This window comes from Nomascus leucogenys, chromosome 12 (assembly GCF_006542625.1).
Source record: "Nomascus leucogenys isolate Asia chromosome 12, Asia_NLE_v1, whole genome shotgun sequence".
Lineage (NCBI taxonomy): Eukaryota > Metazoa > Chordata > Mammalia > Primates > Hylobatidae > Nomascus > Nomascus leucogenys.
This window is the reverse complement of record NC_044392.1, coordinates 22,422,922-22,441,772: the sequence shown is the minus strand read 5'-3', so window position 1 is coordinate 22,441,772 and position 18,851 is coordinate 22,422,922. Positions and strand designations below refer to the sequence as shown.

The window sequence follows — 18,851 nt, the reverse complement described above, 5'->3', positions numbered from 1 at the left end:
CAAGCGACATACTGTGAAAAGAAATGTCCAATAGAAGATTAAATTATATTTCTACCATAAAAACAGAGTAATAGGGCAATGAAAATAATATAGAAGAATATGTAATGACAGGGAAAAATGTTTACAATATATTAAGTGAAAAAAGGTTATAAAGCAGTATGCGTATGAGTTTGTTTTTATGTTTTTATGGTTTGTTTTTAAGGGAAGGGGTTCTTAAGCTTAAATTATCCCAAATATGCCTCCAAAGTTCATTTTGGCAAAGTAAATATTTCTGTTCAGTGTATTTTTTCTGGGAAATTACTTTTATAAATTTGAATGGCTTTTAATCTTCCTTTTTAGGCAAAATATACAATAGCAATTGTCAATGCTGAAATAAAAATACTTAAGCTATTACCATGTAGAATAAATGAGAACATACAAATTCCCAATTTTAAAAATTCATCTGCCAAAATGATAGTTCATTATCATAGGGTTGTTTTTTTTTTTAACGAAGATAGCAAACTAGACGTTGTAGTTTTCTGTTTCACACTTTTCAGTATTCATTCCATTCTCTTTCATTCACTTACCTGTGTAGGTCTGTGCACATAATGATGTCTGATGTTTCTCGGCTCCCATAATATAACAGATAACTTGACACTTTATTAAAAAGATAGAATAAAGATATTTAGTATCTCATTATTCACAAACTCATTTGTGAATAATGGCAGATGGCATTCAAAATTAACTCTACCCTGGGCCAGGCATGGCGACACATGCCTATAATCGCAGCATTTTGGGAGGCCGAGGCAGGAGGATTGCTGGAGGCCAGGAGTTCAAGTCAAGACCAGCCAGGGCAACATAGTGAGACCTTGTCTCTACAAAACACTTAAAAAAAAATTAGCTGGGTGTGGTGGCACACATCTATGGTCCCAGCTAGTGGGACGGCTGATGGAGGAGGATCACTTGAGCTCAAGTGTTAGAGGCTGCAGTGAGCTGTGATTGTGCCACTGCAGTCCAACCTAGATGACAGAGTGAGATCCTGTCTCAAAAAAAGCCCCAAAAACTCTACCCATATTTTATTAAAAGGGCAGAGATAAATTAATCTCACTGCTTTTAAAATTATAGTGGTACCATGATTCAGTGTGAAAATAAGAAACTGTCTCTAAATCTGTGACAATAATAAAGCTCAGTATGCACCATACACAGGAGTTACACAGAGCAGCACATTCTCATAGAAAATACTGTCATACCTTTCAAATCCAATTTTTGTTATAAAATTACGAAAAAGATTATCAGTCAGAATACCGCAGTTAGTCAAGTTAAACACCAGGAAACTACATTACTGTAACTTAATATACAGAAAGGAATATTTCAGAACAGAGAAATTAGAATGAAATGAATTTTCGAGTATTTTTAGCATCACCTCCCCAAAACCCTGTACCCATTAGCAGTTACTCCCTTTTTGTCGTAACCCCGCGCCCCGCGCCTCACTCTCTAGGCAACCACCAGTGTTTTGTCTGTCTCAGTAGTTATCTGTTCTGGACACTGTTATGTAAATAGGATCATACAATGTGTAGTCTTTTGTGACTTCCTCTTTTCACTTGGCAAAATGTTTACGTTTCACCCATATTATAGCATGTATTAATATTTCTTCTGGTTAATTAATGTTTCTTTTTTAGTAATCCATTTTATGGATATACTACATTTTATTAATCTGTTTTTCAGTTTATGGGTATTTGTTTCCACTTTCTATTATTATGACTAATGCTGCCCATAAATATTCATATACAAGTTTTTGAAAGGGCATGTTTTTATTTCTCTGGTGTATATACCTAGGAATGGAATTACTAGGTCATATGTTGGCTCTGTGTTTAATCTGTCGAGGAACTTCCAGACGGTTATTCAAAGCACTACACCATTTAACATTCCCACCAGCAGTGTCCTGGATAGTTGAAGTTTCTTTCTCCACATTCAAGCCAACACTTGTTATTGTTTTTGTTTTTGATTATAACCATCCTAGTGGGTGTGAAATGATACCTCATCGTACTTTTGATTTGAATTTTCCTGATGGCCAGGGATGTTGAGTGTCTTTTCATGTGGTTATTGGGCATTTCTATTTTTAAGAGAAATATCTGTTCAGTTACTTTGCATTTTTTTTTTTTTTTTTTTTAAGACCGAGTCTCACTCTGTCACCCAGGCTAGAGAGCAATGGCGCTATCTTGGCTCACTGCAACCTCCGCCTCCTGGGTTCAAGCGATTCACCTGCCTCAGCCTCCCAAGTAGCTGGGATTACAGGCATGTGCCACCATGCCCGGCTAATTTTGTATTTTTAGTAGAGACGGGGTTTCTCCGTATCGGTCAGGCTGGTCTCAAACTCCCGACCTCTGGTGATCCACCCGCCTTGGCCTCCCAAAGTGCTGGGATTACAGGCATGAGCCACCGCACCCGGCCTACTTTGCCTGTTTTAATTGGACTATTTGTCCTTTTATTTTTTTATTTTATTTTACTTTATTTTTGAGATAGTCTAGCTCTGTAGCCTAGGTTGGAGTGCAGTGGCACATTCTTGGCTTACTGCAACTTCTGCCTCATAGGTTCAAGTGATCCTCTCACCTTAGCCTCCCAAGTAGCTGAGACTACAGGTGCGCATCCGCACGCCCAGCTAACTTTTATATTTTTAGTAGAGAAGGGGTTTTGCCATATTGTCCAGGCTGGTCTCAAACTCCTGGGCTTAAGTGATCCTCCCACCTTGGCCTCCCAAAGTGCTGTGGTTACAGATGTGAGCCACCATGCCTGGCCTATTTGTCTTTTTAATGTTGAATTGTAAGAGTTCTTTGTATATTCTGGATACAAGTCCCTAATCATATTTGCGAAATTTTTTTTCCCATTCTGTGGGTTGTCTTTTTACTTTCTTGATGGTGTTCTTTGTAGCACAAAAGTGACTTAAATTTTGATAGAATCTATCAATATAGTTTTTTTATATTTTCTAATGTTGATTGTTCTTTTGGTGTTTAAGAAGTCATTGTCTAGCCCAAGGCCTCTGTTTTCTTCCGTATTTTTAGGTATTTGATCCTTTTTGAGTTAGTTTCTACATATGGTGTGAGTTCCACGTCCATCTCCATGCTTTTTCATGTGGCTATTAAGTTGTCCCAGCTCCATTTGTTGAAAAGAAGAATCTTTCTGCATTTTTCTTGGCACCCTTGTCAAAAATCAGTTATTAATAATCATAAAGGTGAATCTTTATTTCTGGACTCTCAGTTCTTTTCCATTGATCATCTATGTGTCTATCTCTAAAATTGGGAAGTGTGAGTTTTCCAGCTTTGTTATTTTCTTTTTCATGATTTGTATGGCTATTCTGTGTTCTTGAATTTCTGTATGAATTTTAGAATCAGCTAGTCAATTTTTGCAAAGAAGCCAGGTGAAATTTTAGTCAGTATTGCTTTAAATCTATAGAAAAATTGGGGAGCATTGCCATATTAACAATATTAAATCTTCTAGTCAATGAATATGGGATGTCTTTAGACTTACTTAGTTCAATTTTTATTCCATTTTCTTCATGGCACCTTTTATTTGCATCAGATATTATAAAGTTGATGAATTCACATTATTTTATTTTATTTATTTATTTTTTTGAGACAGAGTCTCGGTCTGTTGCCCAAGCTGGAGTGCAGTAGCATAATTTCGGCTCATTGAAGCTTCCACCTCCCAGGTTCAAGTGATTGTCCTGCCATCTTCCCAAGTGTCAGGAACTACAGGCACACGCCACCATGGCCTGTCAAATTTTTGTATTTTTTTTTTTTTTGAGATGGAGTCTCATTCTGTCTCCCAGGCTGGAATGCAGTGGCGCGATCTCGTCTCACTGCAACCTCCGCCTCCTGGGTTCAAGCACTTGTCCCTGCTTTGGCCTCCCAAGTAGCTGGCATTATAGGTGTCTGCCACCATGCCTGGATAATTTTTATAGTTTTAGTACAGGTAGGGTTTCGCCATGTTGGCCAGGCTGGTCTCGAATTCCTGACCTCAGGTGATCCTCCCGCCTCGGCCTCCCAAGGTACTGGGATTACAGGCATGAGCCACCATGCCCAGCCATGAACTCACATTCTTGGACATAATCCTTGTCATCCTTTGCAATCATTTCTGGTTGAGGTATGGCATTTTTATTTTTTCTTGGCATGTTGGCAAATATCCTCTGAGACTTTCTTTTGAACCATTGTATTTTTAAAAACATTTATTGTAGATATAGGGTCTTGCTACATTGCCCAAGATGGTCTCAAACCCCTAGGCTCAACTGATCCTCGCCACTTGGTCTCCCAAAGTGTGGGGATTACAGGCATGAGGCACCATGCGTAGCCTGAACCATTATATCTTTATCATTCATGTTCATCCTAAGACTGTATAACATAATGATTTCCTCCATTATAGTCTGCAGAAATTCCAAGTCAGAAGTATTTGTTGTGGAACTATCCTCCATCTCTAGTGCAGCTGTGGTTGGCTCCCATCTCCAGTTGGCTGTTTGGTTGGACCTGTTCTGTGTCTTTTAACCTCTGTATTATTCTCTGTCACTATTTCTCTAGGCTATCCTCTGTATAATTTCCTTTGATCTATATTCCCATTTACTAGTACTCTCTTCAGACATGTTTAATCTACTGTTTAATTTATCCATTGAATTTGAAACTTCAGTTTTTTTTTGTTTTGAGGAATCTTGTTGGGTTTTTTCAAACCTGTTTGGTTAAATGGTTTCTTGTTCCTTGCTTATGTTTTCCTTCCTTTTTTCTTTCCATTTTTTTTTTTTGAGACAGGGTCTCACTGTGTTGCCCAGGCTGGAGTGCAGTGGTGTGATCACGCTCACTGCGGGCTCAAATTCTTGGGTTCAAGTGATCCTCTCACCTCAGCCTCCCAGGTAGCTGGGACTACGGGCATGCACCACCATGCCTGGCTAATTTTAAAACTTTTTTTTGTAGAGATGGGGTCTTGCTATGTTGTCCAGGCTGGTCTTGAACTCCTGGCAACAAACAATCCTCCCCACCAGCCTCCTAAAGCGCTAGGATTACAAGTGTGCACCCCCATGCCCAACCTTCCTTTTCTGTGTTTTCAAGTTTCACTTTTATTTCCCTTGACATATTAATCATTCTGATTTTTTTGTCCTAAAAGTAACAATTCCATTATCTTTAGTTTTTCAGATCTGCATCTCTTGGCTTTTGTTTCTGCTGTTTCCCATTTATTCTGCCTAGTTTCCTAGTATGTTTTATGAAGTTTGACTATTTTCCTTTTTTTCTTTTTTTTGAGACAGAGTCTCACTCTGTCATCCAGGCTGACGTGCAGTGGCGCAATCTGAGCTCACTGCAACCTCCGCCTCCCAGGTTCAAGCGATTCTCCTGCCTCAGCCTCCGAATAGCTGGGACAAGCTTCTTCTTTTTATGGTAACTTTATCTGTTGGAATTCTGTACGGCCTTGATTGATATTGTAATCTTCCAGGGAGGAATTGCACTTGTGTCTGCCAGTAGCCTGGAGACCCACCTTGGGTTAGCTTTAGAACATATTTATCTCAGATTTTTCAGACCACGTAGATAGTGTGAGTTTAGATTGCAAACTCTAGTGAGGGGGTTATGATTTCTTGGGGCAAATTTTCCCTCTCTGCACAGCATCAAGTAGAGACAGACACATTTCCTTCTGTTTTGGTTTCTTATACACTGAGGATGTAGCCTTATGTGTGGTCCCTAGTTTTATGTGGCAGTATCCTGTTAGACTTCCCATTTTGGGCAGGCCCTAGACTTTGCCATTCTGTAAAGTATTGTCCCCTGTGTACTATTCTGCAAAAATACTGTACCCTGTGTTGCTGTCCGTGTAGAAGCTCAAGGTTTCTAGGATTTGGCGAGAATCCTTACATTTCTCATATGTCCCCTAGGATTCTAGTGTCATTTTCTTTTCCTTTTTTTTTTTTTTTTTTTTTTTGCCTCTGGATTTGTACTAACTTGGCAATAAGTTTTAAAAGGTTTTCGGTTTTTAATATTTTACCCAGCATCTTAGTGGTCTCAATTGTAGAATCTATTCAAGGAATCTAATTTCCCATGCTGTCACAATCAGATCTATAGCATTGCATAATTAACATCGTTGTAATTACTGTGTGTACATTTACTAGTTTTGTTCTGAGTATTTTTACATATAAATTTCCTTCTAGTTATTTTAACCATGCTGTCATGTTTTATGGTTGTACCACAGTTTACGCAGTTACCTTTGTATTTGTTTTCAACTTTATGATTTAGATAGTGCTACTAGGTAGCTGTATCCATCAACTTAAAAGTCATGTTTTTTTCTTCCCATAGGTCGAATTGACATAAAACAGTTGATAGCAAAGAAGATAAAGTTGACAGCAGAGGCAGAGGCAAGTAACTCCCTCTTCTAGAAACAAAAATGTAGTTTTAGATAGAGTTTTGTTTGGTAACATTTTTAATGCTAAATTGTTCAGATAATTATTTAAGCAGTTCATCAGTTGCCGTTATCCTGTGGAGCAAGAAAATAAGATCTGCTGACATGTCATCCTGTATAAGGATCCAGATTGCCTTTTTCTCTCCCATCTCATCTATCACTGGCATTTTCTGGCTCTTACCAGCAAATCTTGGTTTTAGTGCCCCATGTTAATAGTTGATAGTGTTGAATGTCCGTATGAGTGCTTTGCGAAAGTATCTGTCATGGTTCATAGTAAATAGCAGCTGTCCAATAAATGTTGAATCTGAATCTAGAAGTAGATTCCTTGTCAAGGAAGTAGAAATAACAACTTAAAAAAAAAATCATGAAATCATTTCAAGTGGGGATAAATAGTTCTACAAACCAGAATTCTTCAGTACCCTCAGGAAATTGTGGAGGGCAAAGAACACTTTTTTAAAAAAACATTATAATCCAATATCTGGGTGTAAGTTGACTTAAAATCCAAAGCAAACTCCTGTTTTCCCAAGGAGAAGATCACTTCCAAAATTCATTGGCCAGTTTGACTATATAAACATCCAGTGATGAAGATGAAGTAGCCATTTTATTTATTTAGTTACATGCATATATGTATGTACATATGCATTTATAGAATAATCTAGATTTAGAAATATTTTTGTAATCATTTCATGAAATCTATGCCAGATTATTTATACTCACTTTGATGTCAATGTCTTTGTTATTATCAAACCTAGTTTTTCAGTTATCATCCAAGGCCAGGGGCATAGTATTTGTACTTTCATCTAATTTGTTGGAAATCAGTACTGTTTGAGTCCAAGGATGATGCTGTCACAGAAAATTTGTTAAAGAACGTATTTGCTTAACATTAAGAGATCTACCCTGTCCTCCTTCCATCATCCTGTAGGCATATTTGTGATGACTACAATGTAATCCCTTACGGTACTGCTTTATAAAGTGGTACTCAAAAGATGTATTTACTACACTTGAAATTGTGGGTATAGACTCCTAGTTAATGGGGTGTTTAACTTTATTTTTCCTGATTCCATTAAGTTACCTGTGTAAGCCTCCAGCACTACAGTGATGAAGGTCATTTCTGGTGAATGTCTTTTCCAATTAGTGCTTTGTTTCTCCATCATAAGAGATTGTTTAAGGATTTGTTATGCAACTTCTTACCTGATGACTAATTTATAATTTTGGCTAAGAAAATAACAATATTTAATGTATAGACACATGCTAGTTGTTTTTTTGTTTTTTTTTGTTTTTTTGAGACAGAGTCTCTGTCGCCCAGGCCAGAGTGCAGTGGCACGATCTCAGCTCACTGCAACCTCCGCCTCCCGAGTTCAAGCAATTCTCCTGCCTCAGCCTCCCAAGTAGCTGAGACTGCAGGCACATGCCACCACGCCTGGCTAATTTTTTGTAATTTTTAGTAGAGATGGGGTTTCACTGCATTAGCCAGGATGGTCTCAATCTCCTGACCTCGTGATCCGCCTGCCTCGGCCTCCCAAAGTGCTGGGATTACACCCGTGAGCCATCACGCTCGGCCTAAAATTAATTTTGTTTTTATGGTTTACTAGAGTGTTTCTGACCCTTTTTATTTCTCTAGTCAAGCAGGATACCTACATTTTTGTTATTCCTTTTTCAATTCTTCTTTTGTCCTCTTTTGCTCCTCCCCTTCTTATCAAGAACACAAAAACTTATTATGTTCTATTTGTGAGGGCAAGTTTCAAATAGGTGAAAAGTAAGTCTGTCTCTGCTATCATTCCTCTATTTAAAAACCTAAAGTGGGAGGAGAACCTTTTCCCATACAGAATCACAAACCCAAAGGTGAAAGGGAGTTTGGGGTGGAAAGTAGAGGTTTTGTGGAAAAGGGGTAGAAAGGGGTGGCGGGAAGAGAGATAATGGGGGGATGTTCCAAAGATTTAAGTTAAAACTTTTTAAAGAATATTCTACTTGTCTGCTTTATATATTAATAAAATTATGAAATCTTTTAGCTTGGTCACTTAGGAGGATTAGAAGGAGAAAGTAATGAATGAAGTAAGGGAAAAGCTGAAAGAAAGGTGGACCTTGGTTTAGCTCGTATTAATATGTGTATTGTGCAAGTGACATAAGGGTTGCAGAGTTGTGCAAGACTTGTTCCCTGATGTTAAGGGAAGTATTGGCCTCAACAAAGGTAATGGTGTTAGAAAACTTACACTGTACGTATTTTAGGGCACTTGATGGACATCTGTGTCTCTGTTGGGGCACAATGGCAAGAAAAAGTTGAAAAATTGAGGCTAGATTATAAAGCATTTTTTCTCAATTTTTATGCCCTCATTCGTGTAGCTCTTTCTATCTGAAATTTCCTCTTTCTCCATTCACCAATCAAAATAATGTATATCCTTCAAATTCTAGGTCAAATCTTGCTGCTTCTACAGTTTTCTGAACATTGCAGTTGAAATGATGTCCTCTCTACTCTATATTCCTAACTACTTAGTTTATACCCCTACTATATACTCTATATGTATTAGACTATGCATTGTTGTGAATGAGTCACCAAATGTCATTTGGTGAACTTTAGGTGATTTGACTTAGAAGTTTTAAAATTGTCAATTATTTGCTGTCTAATGAGATTGAATATTTTACCATTGTTTATTAATTGTAATTTCTTTTTTTTGTTTTTTTGAGACACAGTTTCACTGTGTCGCCCAGGCTGGAGTGCAGTGGCAGGATCTCTGATCACTGCAACCTCCGCCTCCCAGGTTCAAGTGATTCTCCTGCCTAAGCCTCCCCAGCAGCTGGGATTACAGGCATGTGCCACCATGCCCGGCTAATTTTTGTATTTTTAGTAGAGGCGGGGTTTCACCATGTTGGCCAGACTGGTCTTGGAACTCCTGGCCTCAAATGATCCACCCCTCCTCGGCCTCCCAAAGTGCAGGGATTACAGGCGTGAGCCACTGCACCCAGCCAATTGCAATGTTTTTGAACAAGATATAGTAGGACTACTGTTCTGATCTGGAAGTTCAGGATGGCATATAGAGTTTGGAGACAGTCAGAATAGACAGGGAGCTATTGTAATATTTTAGTATTCTAGACTGAGGAAACAGATGAGCCAGTAGGAGAAGGGAAGCACATTTAGAAGTCCTCTTACAGGCTAAGCTTTTATACTAGGTGCTTTATAATATATAAATAATTTTATACATAATCTTACTTAAATCATCCCATTTATAAGAGATCTCTAATTGGTCACTTTTTTTAGTTGTTGCTTAGATTTGTTGGTTGACATTTACTAACATGGAAGGACTTGAGATGATAGGTGTGTGAACATTGTTCAGAGCCATGAACTTGGCTTGTTTTTTCACATACTAATTCCTCTTGTGGGTTTTTACAAATAATTTTTTTAAAATGCAAGTTAGGAATCTTTCCGGTCGTTTGTAATTTGTGTCATGTGCCTCCCAGTCGTCACGTCATCTTTCCTTGATCTTTAAAGCGAGAGCATTGCACTAGTTGTCTCCAAGGTCCCTTTTAGCTCTAAAGGTTTATGTCATAATTGTGTAGCTGACTAAAGCTTTTTCAGAATTCACTGCTTGTTATTGTAAAGGGAATAGGTAGTTGATAAATCCCATCGGGCAGCTGTTTCAGCTCCACAGAACTAGAGTTGTCAGGTAAAATACAGTACATCCAGTCGAATTTGAATTTCTGATAAACAATGAATGCTTTTTTAGTAATCATGCAATATTTGAGACAGACTAAAAAGTTATTTATCTGAAATTTAAATTTAAATATAGTGTCCTATATTTTTTATTTGCCAAATTGGGCAACCAACAAAGAACTCTGTGAAAAGTTAGATGTGTAGATAGAGAAGCTCTTATTAAGTAAGGAAAAGTGTGAAGAAGTTCGTCAAGCATTGAGCAAACCTTTTAGTCTAAAGGGAAGAGGAGTGAGGGAAGTGATAACATGAGTGTGTTGAAATTAGTGGTTTGAACTGACTGAATCTCTTAAGGTCGCCTCGAGGTCTAACGTGCTTGTTAAAAAAGGTTTTCAGTATGTACTTTTTATCTAATGCCAGTGGGGTCATACAAACTTGTGTAACTCTGAGTTATGACCTTTTGAAATCCTTAGAATTGTGTTGTAACAAGACTTAAAAGATCTTAGAACAGTCCAAGGGAGATTCATATGATAAAGTCCCAACCAACTTACATTAACAATCAAATTAGTTTTGCTTTTGTTGTTAGAAACAAGGTCTCACTATGTTGCCCAGGCTGTTCTCAAACTCCTGAGCTCAAGTAATCCTCCTGCCTTGGCCTCCCAAAGTGCTGGGATTACAGGAGGGATCCACCATCCCTGGCCTAGCTTTGCTTTAACATTACGTTAAGCTATTTCTTTTGGTTGCAAATAACAGAAGCCTACTTTGGTTTATTTAGGCTTAAAAGAAAATATATTCAAATGATATCAATATATCTCACAGAATCTTAGGAGAAGATGAACATTCAAGCTCTGGAAAGAGTAAGGATTTTAGTAGGAAGAGTTTAGATACTTTAGATATTTCAATATAATAAAGTTCCCACTCACTTTCTTTCAAAGCTCAGAACCTCAGATTTATTATAAGAGAGAGAATTGAATTTTGGCCAGAAGGACAAGGTCATATAGTACAGCCCTGGCCTGGACATTACATGCCTGTCCTCGGCCCTGAGAATAGTTTTCAGAGAAAAATGAATATGTTAAGAAGGGCAAAGGGAATGTCTTTACTAATTGGTATTTCTTGAACTTTTAATAATGTACACAACTTTATAGAGGGAATGTTTGGTCTCATGTGAATATTAGAAGGATGAAAAAAATTACTTTCTGTTTCTCCTTCTTAAAAATACATTTTTGGGCCAAGCACATTGGCTCATACCTGTAATCGCAGCACTTTGGGAGGCCGAGGTAGGCGGATCACTTGAATTCATGTATTTGAGACCAGCCTGGACAACATGGCAAAACCCTGTGTCTACAAAAAATACAAAAATTAGCTGGGCATGATTGTGTGTGCCTGTAGTCCTGCTACTCGGGAGGCTGAGGTGGGAGGATCATTTGAGCCCAGGAGGGGAAGGTTGCAATGAGCCGAGATGGTGCCACTGCACTCCAGCCTGGGTGATAGAGCCAGACTTTGTCTTAAAAAAAAAAAAATTGTTGCAACATATTCTGTTTGGTTCTTATATAGCATTTCAAATATTGTTTTTTTCACATCAGTACCTTATGCTATTGTCCAGCCATTAAATAATCAAACTGTGATGAGTAGGAGTCAGTATACAAAAATTAGCTGGGTGTGGTGACGCGTGCCTATAATCCTAGCTACTGGGGAGGCTGAGGCAGGAGAATCGCTTGAACCCAGGAGGCACAGTTTGCAGTGAGCCGAGATCATGGCATTGCGCTCCAGCCTGGGAGACAAGAGTGAAACTCTGTCTCAAAAAAATAAATTAAAAAAAAGAGTCAAGTGTCATGTCTGAATAAGAGTTTCTCACCACGTTTTTTCAGTCATTCAAGTAACGCCTTCTAAAAAAGTTTTTGGTCCAGGCATGGTAGCTCACATCTGTAATCCCAGCACTTTGAGAGGTTGAGTCTGGCGGATCACATGAGTTCGAGACCAGCCTGACCAACATGGTGAAACCCTGTCTTTACTAAAAATACAAAAAAATGAGGCGGGTCTGGTGGTACACACCTGTAGTCCCAAGTACTCTGGAAGCAGGAGAATCACTTGAACCCAGGAGGTGGAGGTTGCAGTGAGTCGAGATCACACCACTGCACTCCAGCCTGGGTAACAGAGCAAGACTTCATCTCAAAAAAAAAAAAAAAAGTTTTTGGATAGTGTTTATCTGTTGATTTATTGGCCAACTGCTGGAGAGACAAGTCTAAGTATTTTCTGTCCAGAAATCCTTTGATTATTGTATAAGTTAAGATTGGGTTTTGCTGTAATAGTGAACAAAATAATAGGGGCTTATAGATTAGTAATTTCTTTTTCTCATGTCAGCAATTCAGAGGTAGCAGGTCCATAGCTGGTACTGGCTCCATGGTCCTCAAGGACCCTGGTTTGGTTCCTTCCAGTTCCCTGTCTCACCATTTGTAATTGCCCGATGGGTTCTACTTACCCTCTGCACAGACAAAACCAATGGACTGAGACAGTGGTAATGCAGTAGAGAAGGAGTTTAATGCAAAGCTAGCCAAGTGGAAGGACAGAAGTTTATTATACACACCAGCCGCTGAGAACTCAGAGGCTAGGGTTTTTAATGGTAAGTTGGCAGGCAGGGGACCTAGGGAGTGGATGCTGCTGATTAGTTGGGGTTGAAATCATAGGGGTGTGGAAGACAGTTCTCATGCGCAGAGTCAGCCTCTGGGTGGGGGGTCACAGGACCAGTCATGGGTTTAGGGGGCAAGCCGTTCAGTCGCCAGAATTCAAAGATCAGAAAAACATCTCAGAAGCCCAATCTTAGGTTCTTATAGTAGTGATGTTTTCCATAGGAGCGGTTGCGGAAGTCACAAATCTTGTGACTTTGGGTACAGTAAACTATTACAGAAAGGCAAGCTGTGCCTACATTTTAGCAGAATTCAGGTCCCTCCCATAATCCTAATCTTGTGGCCTTTCTTTAGTCTTACAAAGGTGGTTTCAGTTCCCAACAAGAAAGGGGGTCAATTTTGGGGAGGGACTATTATTTCCTTACATCAAACCATGAATTTCTCCCACAGTTAGATTGGCCTCTGCTCAGGAATGAGCAAGGATGGCCAGCCTGTGAGGCTAGAAGCATGATGGAGTCAGACATGCTAGACGTTTCTCACTGTCATAGTCTTTGCAAAGGCAGTTTCACATTCATAGGCTGTGGTCCTCCTCATTGCCCAAATGGCTCTAGTCATTTCATCTGAGTTCCAAGTGGCCAAATTGAGGGAAAGGAGTGGGGGTAAGGAACAGGTATCTGTGTCTGTTAAGGAAATTTTCCGTGGACTTTGACAAACCATTTCCACCCGTATCTCATTGGCTACCTAGGTGCAAAGAGAGACTGGAAAATTTATTTATTCTAAGCAGTCATGTGCCCAGATAGAAATCAGGGATTCTAGTACTAAGAAAGCGGGTAGGCATTGATAGGGTTGACAAATAACAGTTTCTACTGTGGCTGTCCATTTTTCTTTGCTGCCGCAATCTACTGGTCAAATTTGACCTTTTTGCTATGCAGGTGTGACTATACATTTTTCTGATTTTTCCTTTCTGCCTTTTCTCATTTAAATGCACAAGTGTAAGAATCTCTAGTCTATTTTGAATAATTTTGTGAAAGTCAGTTTATTGTGCTTTATGATTTCATCACTTACAAAAGGTAGACAGGTACCTGTCCTGTTGCCCTCGAATGTTCAGCAGTTCAATTTAATGAATGCCTACTTGGTTTCTTTGTCTGTCAGGTACTGCATTAAGTGCTGGGATTTTAAAGAAGTTGTGTTTTCTGTTCTCATGCTAACTGAGAACACTATATATAAAATGCATGAGCAAGGGGACAGTGACTTAATTAGATACCTTAAAAATGTTCTTTGGCCAGGCACAGTGGCTCACGCCTGTAAACCCAGCACTTTGGGAGGCCAAGGCAGGCAGATCATTTGAGGCCAGGAGTTTGAGACCAGCCTGGGCAACATTGTGAAATCCCGTCTCTACTAAAAATACAAAATTATCAGTTAACAAAAAGATACGGTGTTTAAAATCAGTTGGGTGGAGGGCAGACAGTGAGATGCCAAAAAGCAATAATATATAGAATTTCAAGTAAGTGCAATGAAGGAAAAGAATGAGATTCAGTAAGAGAGAATAGAAAGAACTTTAGAGTGAATTATCAGGAGACCTTTCTGAGGAGTCAATTTAGTATAAGTCCTGAGCACTGTATTACCTGTTCCATTGTGTTACTTGTTTTGCTCAGAAAGGTCAGGTTTCTGGTACCATGCCACCAAGATTAAAAGATTCTCTGTGCAAAGACAGGCAGCAAATCAGAGAAAGAAATAATTTTTAGACTAGCAATCATATGACCTTGTGGAGTTAGAGTATAATGTTCTTTAAAACCATTTTTGAAGAAATTGTGATCAAGGGACCTACTTTTTTTTTTTTTTTGAGACACTGAAAATATTATTATTTACTGATTGGTTTACTTTGTTTTTTTCTTTCAGCATACTTTAAGATTGTTTTATGTCTCTGTACCTTTGAAAGAGTTATTTACCCATAAATGACCCTGACCTTTTTTCATTATAATACTCAGTCCAAAGTAATGTCTGCCTGGAAGCCTTTTTAGGTAGAAGAGTTATCTTTCTAAAATGCAAATCTGAACATGTTTACAAATCTTGTGCTTAAAATGTCATTGACTTCCAGATGTCTTTAGGATGAAAAATTCTTAAAATGGCTTAAAGATCCATGATCTAGTCCCTACTTGCTTTTCCAGGCTTATCTCTGATCACTATCATTTGTTCCTTTAACTATGTGTTCCAACCATAGGGTCTTTGTATCATGGTTGATTCCTATTCTTGGAATCTTAGAGGTTATCTAATTCAGCTGCTTATTTAATACAAAAGGTTTCCTTAAGCTCTAAAAATATAGTTTACTAGATTACCTAAAAAAGCACCTTTTCTAGTTTCTAGTTAACTGCCTCCTCCCTTCTTCAAGCCCTTCTCCCTTCCTTCCTTCTCTCCATCCATCTGTCATGGTGCTAGGGCTGTCAGAGTCCACTGGCTGCATGAAATTAGTATCAGCAGATATGAGATTGAAAAGATAAGCAAATTAGAAAGCCTATAACCTCAACATTATTTTCAGGTTACTGATACCAGACATTATTCAGATTTATTAGTGATCACATACTGAGTTCTAATTAACAAGTTTCATGTGATAGAAGTCAGAAGGCAGAAGTGGACTGTTTCTGTACTATATTTCTTAATATTCCCTCTTACAAAGGGAGTAACAATAATAAGCAGTTACTCGTTATTGTCATCACTGCTAGGATCTGTGAAAGGAGGAGATTCAGGAAACGTCCACAGAGCAGAGTTCTTTCTTCCTTGTGCCCCAGTGGCAGCACCTTCTATCAACTTTAATTCCTCAGAGAAAGAGGAGAAGGGCATTAGGAAATGAACATTAGGCATGTAATTATAATGCCATGTAAAGGAACGTGGTAGGTTTAGTTACCTTTTAACAATAAAAGCATTAAATGATAGGATTTGCTTAAATTACAATTTTTATTGTACATTGTTTTATTGTTCCTCATAGGATAGCTCAGACCGAGGGGGAGAGGTTGGAACAATGAATACCTGGAGAGTGATAACTGTGTCAGGTGCTATCCTGTGTGCTTTCAGTTCCAGACCATTATCCATGTGTAATAGTTTCTATCCTGCCGAGCTTTGTTTATAGAATCAAGTTGAAAGGGAAAACACCTGTACAACCTGGCCAATCAGACAACCTCACATATCTTTTTCTTCGTAGTATCTTTTAACTAGGATATTCCCCTTCTCAAACACACACACACACACACACACACACAGTCTTGGCTGGGCACAGTGGCTCACACCTGTAATCCCAGCACTTCGGGAGGCTGAGGTAGATGGTGGATCATTTGAGGCCAGGGGTTCAAGACCAGTCTGGCCAACATAGTGAGACCACATCTCTATTTAAAAAGATAAAAGTTTCAGGCTGGGCACGGTGGCTCACGTCTGTAATCCCAGCACTTTGGGAGGCCAAGGCAGGCGAATCACCTGAGGTTCCAGACCAGCCTGACCACCATGGAGAAGCCCTGTCTCTACTAAAAGTACAAAATGGGCTGGGTGTGGTGGTGCATACCTATAATCCTAGCTACTTGGGAGGCTGAGGCAGGAGAATTGCTTGAACCTGGGAGGCGGAGGTTGCGGTGAGCTAAGATCGTGCCGTTGCCCTCCAGACTGGGCAACAAGAGTGAAACTCCGTCTCAAAAAAAAAAAAAAAAAAAAAAGTTTCAAGGAAGAACTCACTTTTTTGTCAAGTGGTGAAAGCAGCTAGCTGAATAATATTCAGGACTGTCAACCAAGTGGGAGGTCAGAAGCTCACCCAGTGGTCTGCAACCATGGCGGAGCCAGAGGGGCTCAAAGGGCCTGTGCTGTACCAAGGCTCCAGTTCCTTGCAGTGCTCCAGATGACCCTGGGCAGTATATTCTTGAGCCCCTTCGTAGTCGCTGTGATTGTCAACTAAAGAAAAGCTTTTTAAGAATTAAAGTTAGTGTATTTAGAAGTCTTATTGAGAACTGTAGACAGAGCCTGCTGCCTGGGAGTAGTCTTATAGAGAGGTTTGGTTAGCCTTTTCTGGCACTGTATTTCAGTCTACTGTTTATGTATAGGTGGTGGGGGTTTTTGCATTTGTAAATTTACATTATGTTTGTTTAGAAGTTAGAAGTTATATTAGAGTAGAATATGTTAAGGTTTGGTGTAAGACTATATTTGGTTATAGATTATAGAAGTGTAATTACTGTCATTTTATTTATAGGAAAAGGCAAGGTTATTATCTCAAGGAATATAGTGACTTAGGCAAGAGATGTGGGGGGAGTGTGTGTTTTATTTTGTCTTAAAAGTATTTGGAAAGCTGTGTATCATCATAGAGTCAAGAACTTTTTGAAATTGTGTTGGCAAGCAGAAATGAGTAAATATGGCTTTTTTTTGGTTTGTTGTTTTGTCTCACATATGGATACCTAAACTACTCACATATGAATGTTACCTCAAGAAAAGAAAATATATGAATTGATCATATTAAAATAGTTACTTTTAAGTAATGTTCTGTACCGTCTGAGGTGTCAGAGATTTGGGGGTCATAGATGAGGGAAATTGTGAAAGAAATTTACAATACTGGGCCAGGCGCGGTGGCTCATGCCTGTAATCCCAGCACTTTGGGAGGCCGAGGTGGGCGGATCACCTGAGGTTGGGAGTTGGAGACCAGCCTGACCAACATGGAGAAACCCCGTCTCTACGAAAAATACGAAATTAGCCGAGTGTGGTGGCACATGCCTGTAATCCCAGCTACTCGGGAATCTGAGGCAGGAGAATCGCTTGAACCCAGGAGGCGGAGGTTGCGGTGAGCCGAGATTGTGCCATTGCACTCCAGCCTGGGCAACAAGAGGAAAACTCCGTCTCAAAAAAAAAAAAAAAAAAGAGAGAGAACTTAGAATTATGGTAATTATAACGTGGGGATAAGGCACAGTGGCACCTGCCTGTAATTCTAACATTTTGGGAAGCTGAGGCGGGAGGATTGCTTGATCCCTAGAGTTCAGCTTGGGCAACATAGGGAGACCCTGTCTCTACCAAAAATAAAATATTTTCCGGAAGTGGTGGCGCACACCTGTGATCCTAGCTACTTGGGAGGCTGAGGTATTTTGTTTTATGCTTACAAGGGGTATACATTTTAAAAGGGTATATAAATCACTATGTTGCTTTTTAGGTAGCTGTTTCTGGAACTTCAAGTCAGATACAGGAATTTATTTTTTGCTTTTACTGCTGCGAACTCACTATGCCTTTCTTTTGATCCAGCTCTGTTTAAGGTAGCCCTTTAGAGAAATGCTAATGACTCACAAGCATGTATTAGTTCCCCATCTTTTTCTTTGTTTTAAAATTCTAGGAATTGAAGCCATTTTTTATGAAGGAAGTTGGCAGTCACTTTGATGATTTTGTGACCAACCTCATTGAAAAATCAGCATCATTAGATAATGGTGGATGTGCTCTCACAACCTTTTCTGTTCTTGAAGGAGGGAAAAACAACCATAGAGTGAAGTAAGTATGTGCTATTTTCTTTTAATGCAAACATCTTCTCAGTATAGTTCAATGGTTAAAATGGACTGCAGCAAATATGTTTGAGTTCACACCCTGGTACCACTTTTTATTGGCTATGTGTTACATTGGGAAAGTTATTTAACCATTTGAAGGGGGGTAGGGTTTTCTTTGTCTTTACGTATAAATTATAACATACATGCATACCTCTTTTAAGACTAATGCCGGGCACAGTGGCTCACACCTGTAATCTCAGCACTTTGGAAAGCCGAGGCAGGTGGATCACCTGAGGTCAGGAGTTCAAGACTAGCCTGGCCAACATGGTTATTTAACCATTTGTCTCTACTAAAAATACAAAATATAGCTGGGCGTGGTGGCGGGCACCTGTAATTGCTGCTACTTGGGAGGCTGAGGCTTGAGGATCGCTTGAACCCAAGAGGCGGGGGTTGCAGTGAGCAGAGATTGTGCCACTGCACTCCAGAGAGAGACTCTGTCTCCAAAAAAAAAAAAAAAAACACAAAAGACTGACTAATAAGGTCAGGCGTGGTGGCTCATACCTGTAATCTCAGCACTTTGGGAGAGTGAGACGGGTGGATCACTTGAGGTCAGTTGTTTGAGACCAGCCTGGACAACATGGTGAAACCCTGTCTCTACCAAAAAATACAACAATTAGCTGGACGTGGTGGTGC

The 18,851-nt window shown here is 39.3% G+C and overlaps 1 protein-coding gene across 1 annotated transcript in view; it reads left to right on the top strand.

The window, feature by feature from the left end:
* SOAT1 (sterol O-acyltransferase 1) overlaps nt 1-18,851 on the top strand; it is a 61,215-nt gene that overhangs the window by 24,902 nt on the left and 17,462 nt on the right. The window contains exons 3-4 of the mRNA XM_030823927.1: nt 6,297-6,355; nt 18,014-18,165. Of these exons, the coding sequence (XP_030679787.1) occupies nt 6,297-6,355; nt 18,014-18,165 (211 nt within the window). The remainder of the gene's footprint in view (nt 1-6,296; nt 6,356-18,013; nt 18,166-18,851) is intronic.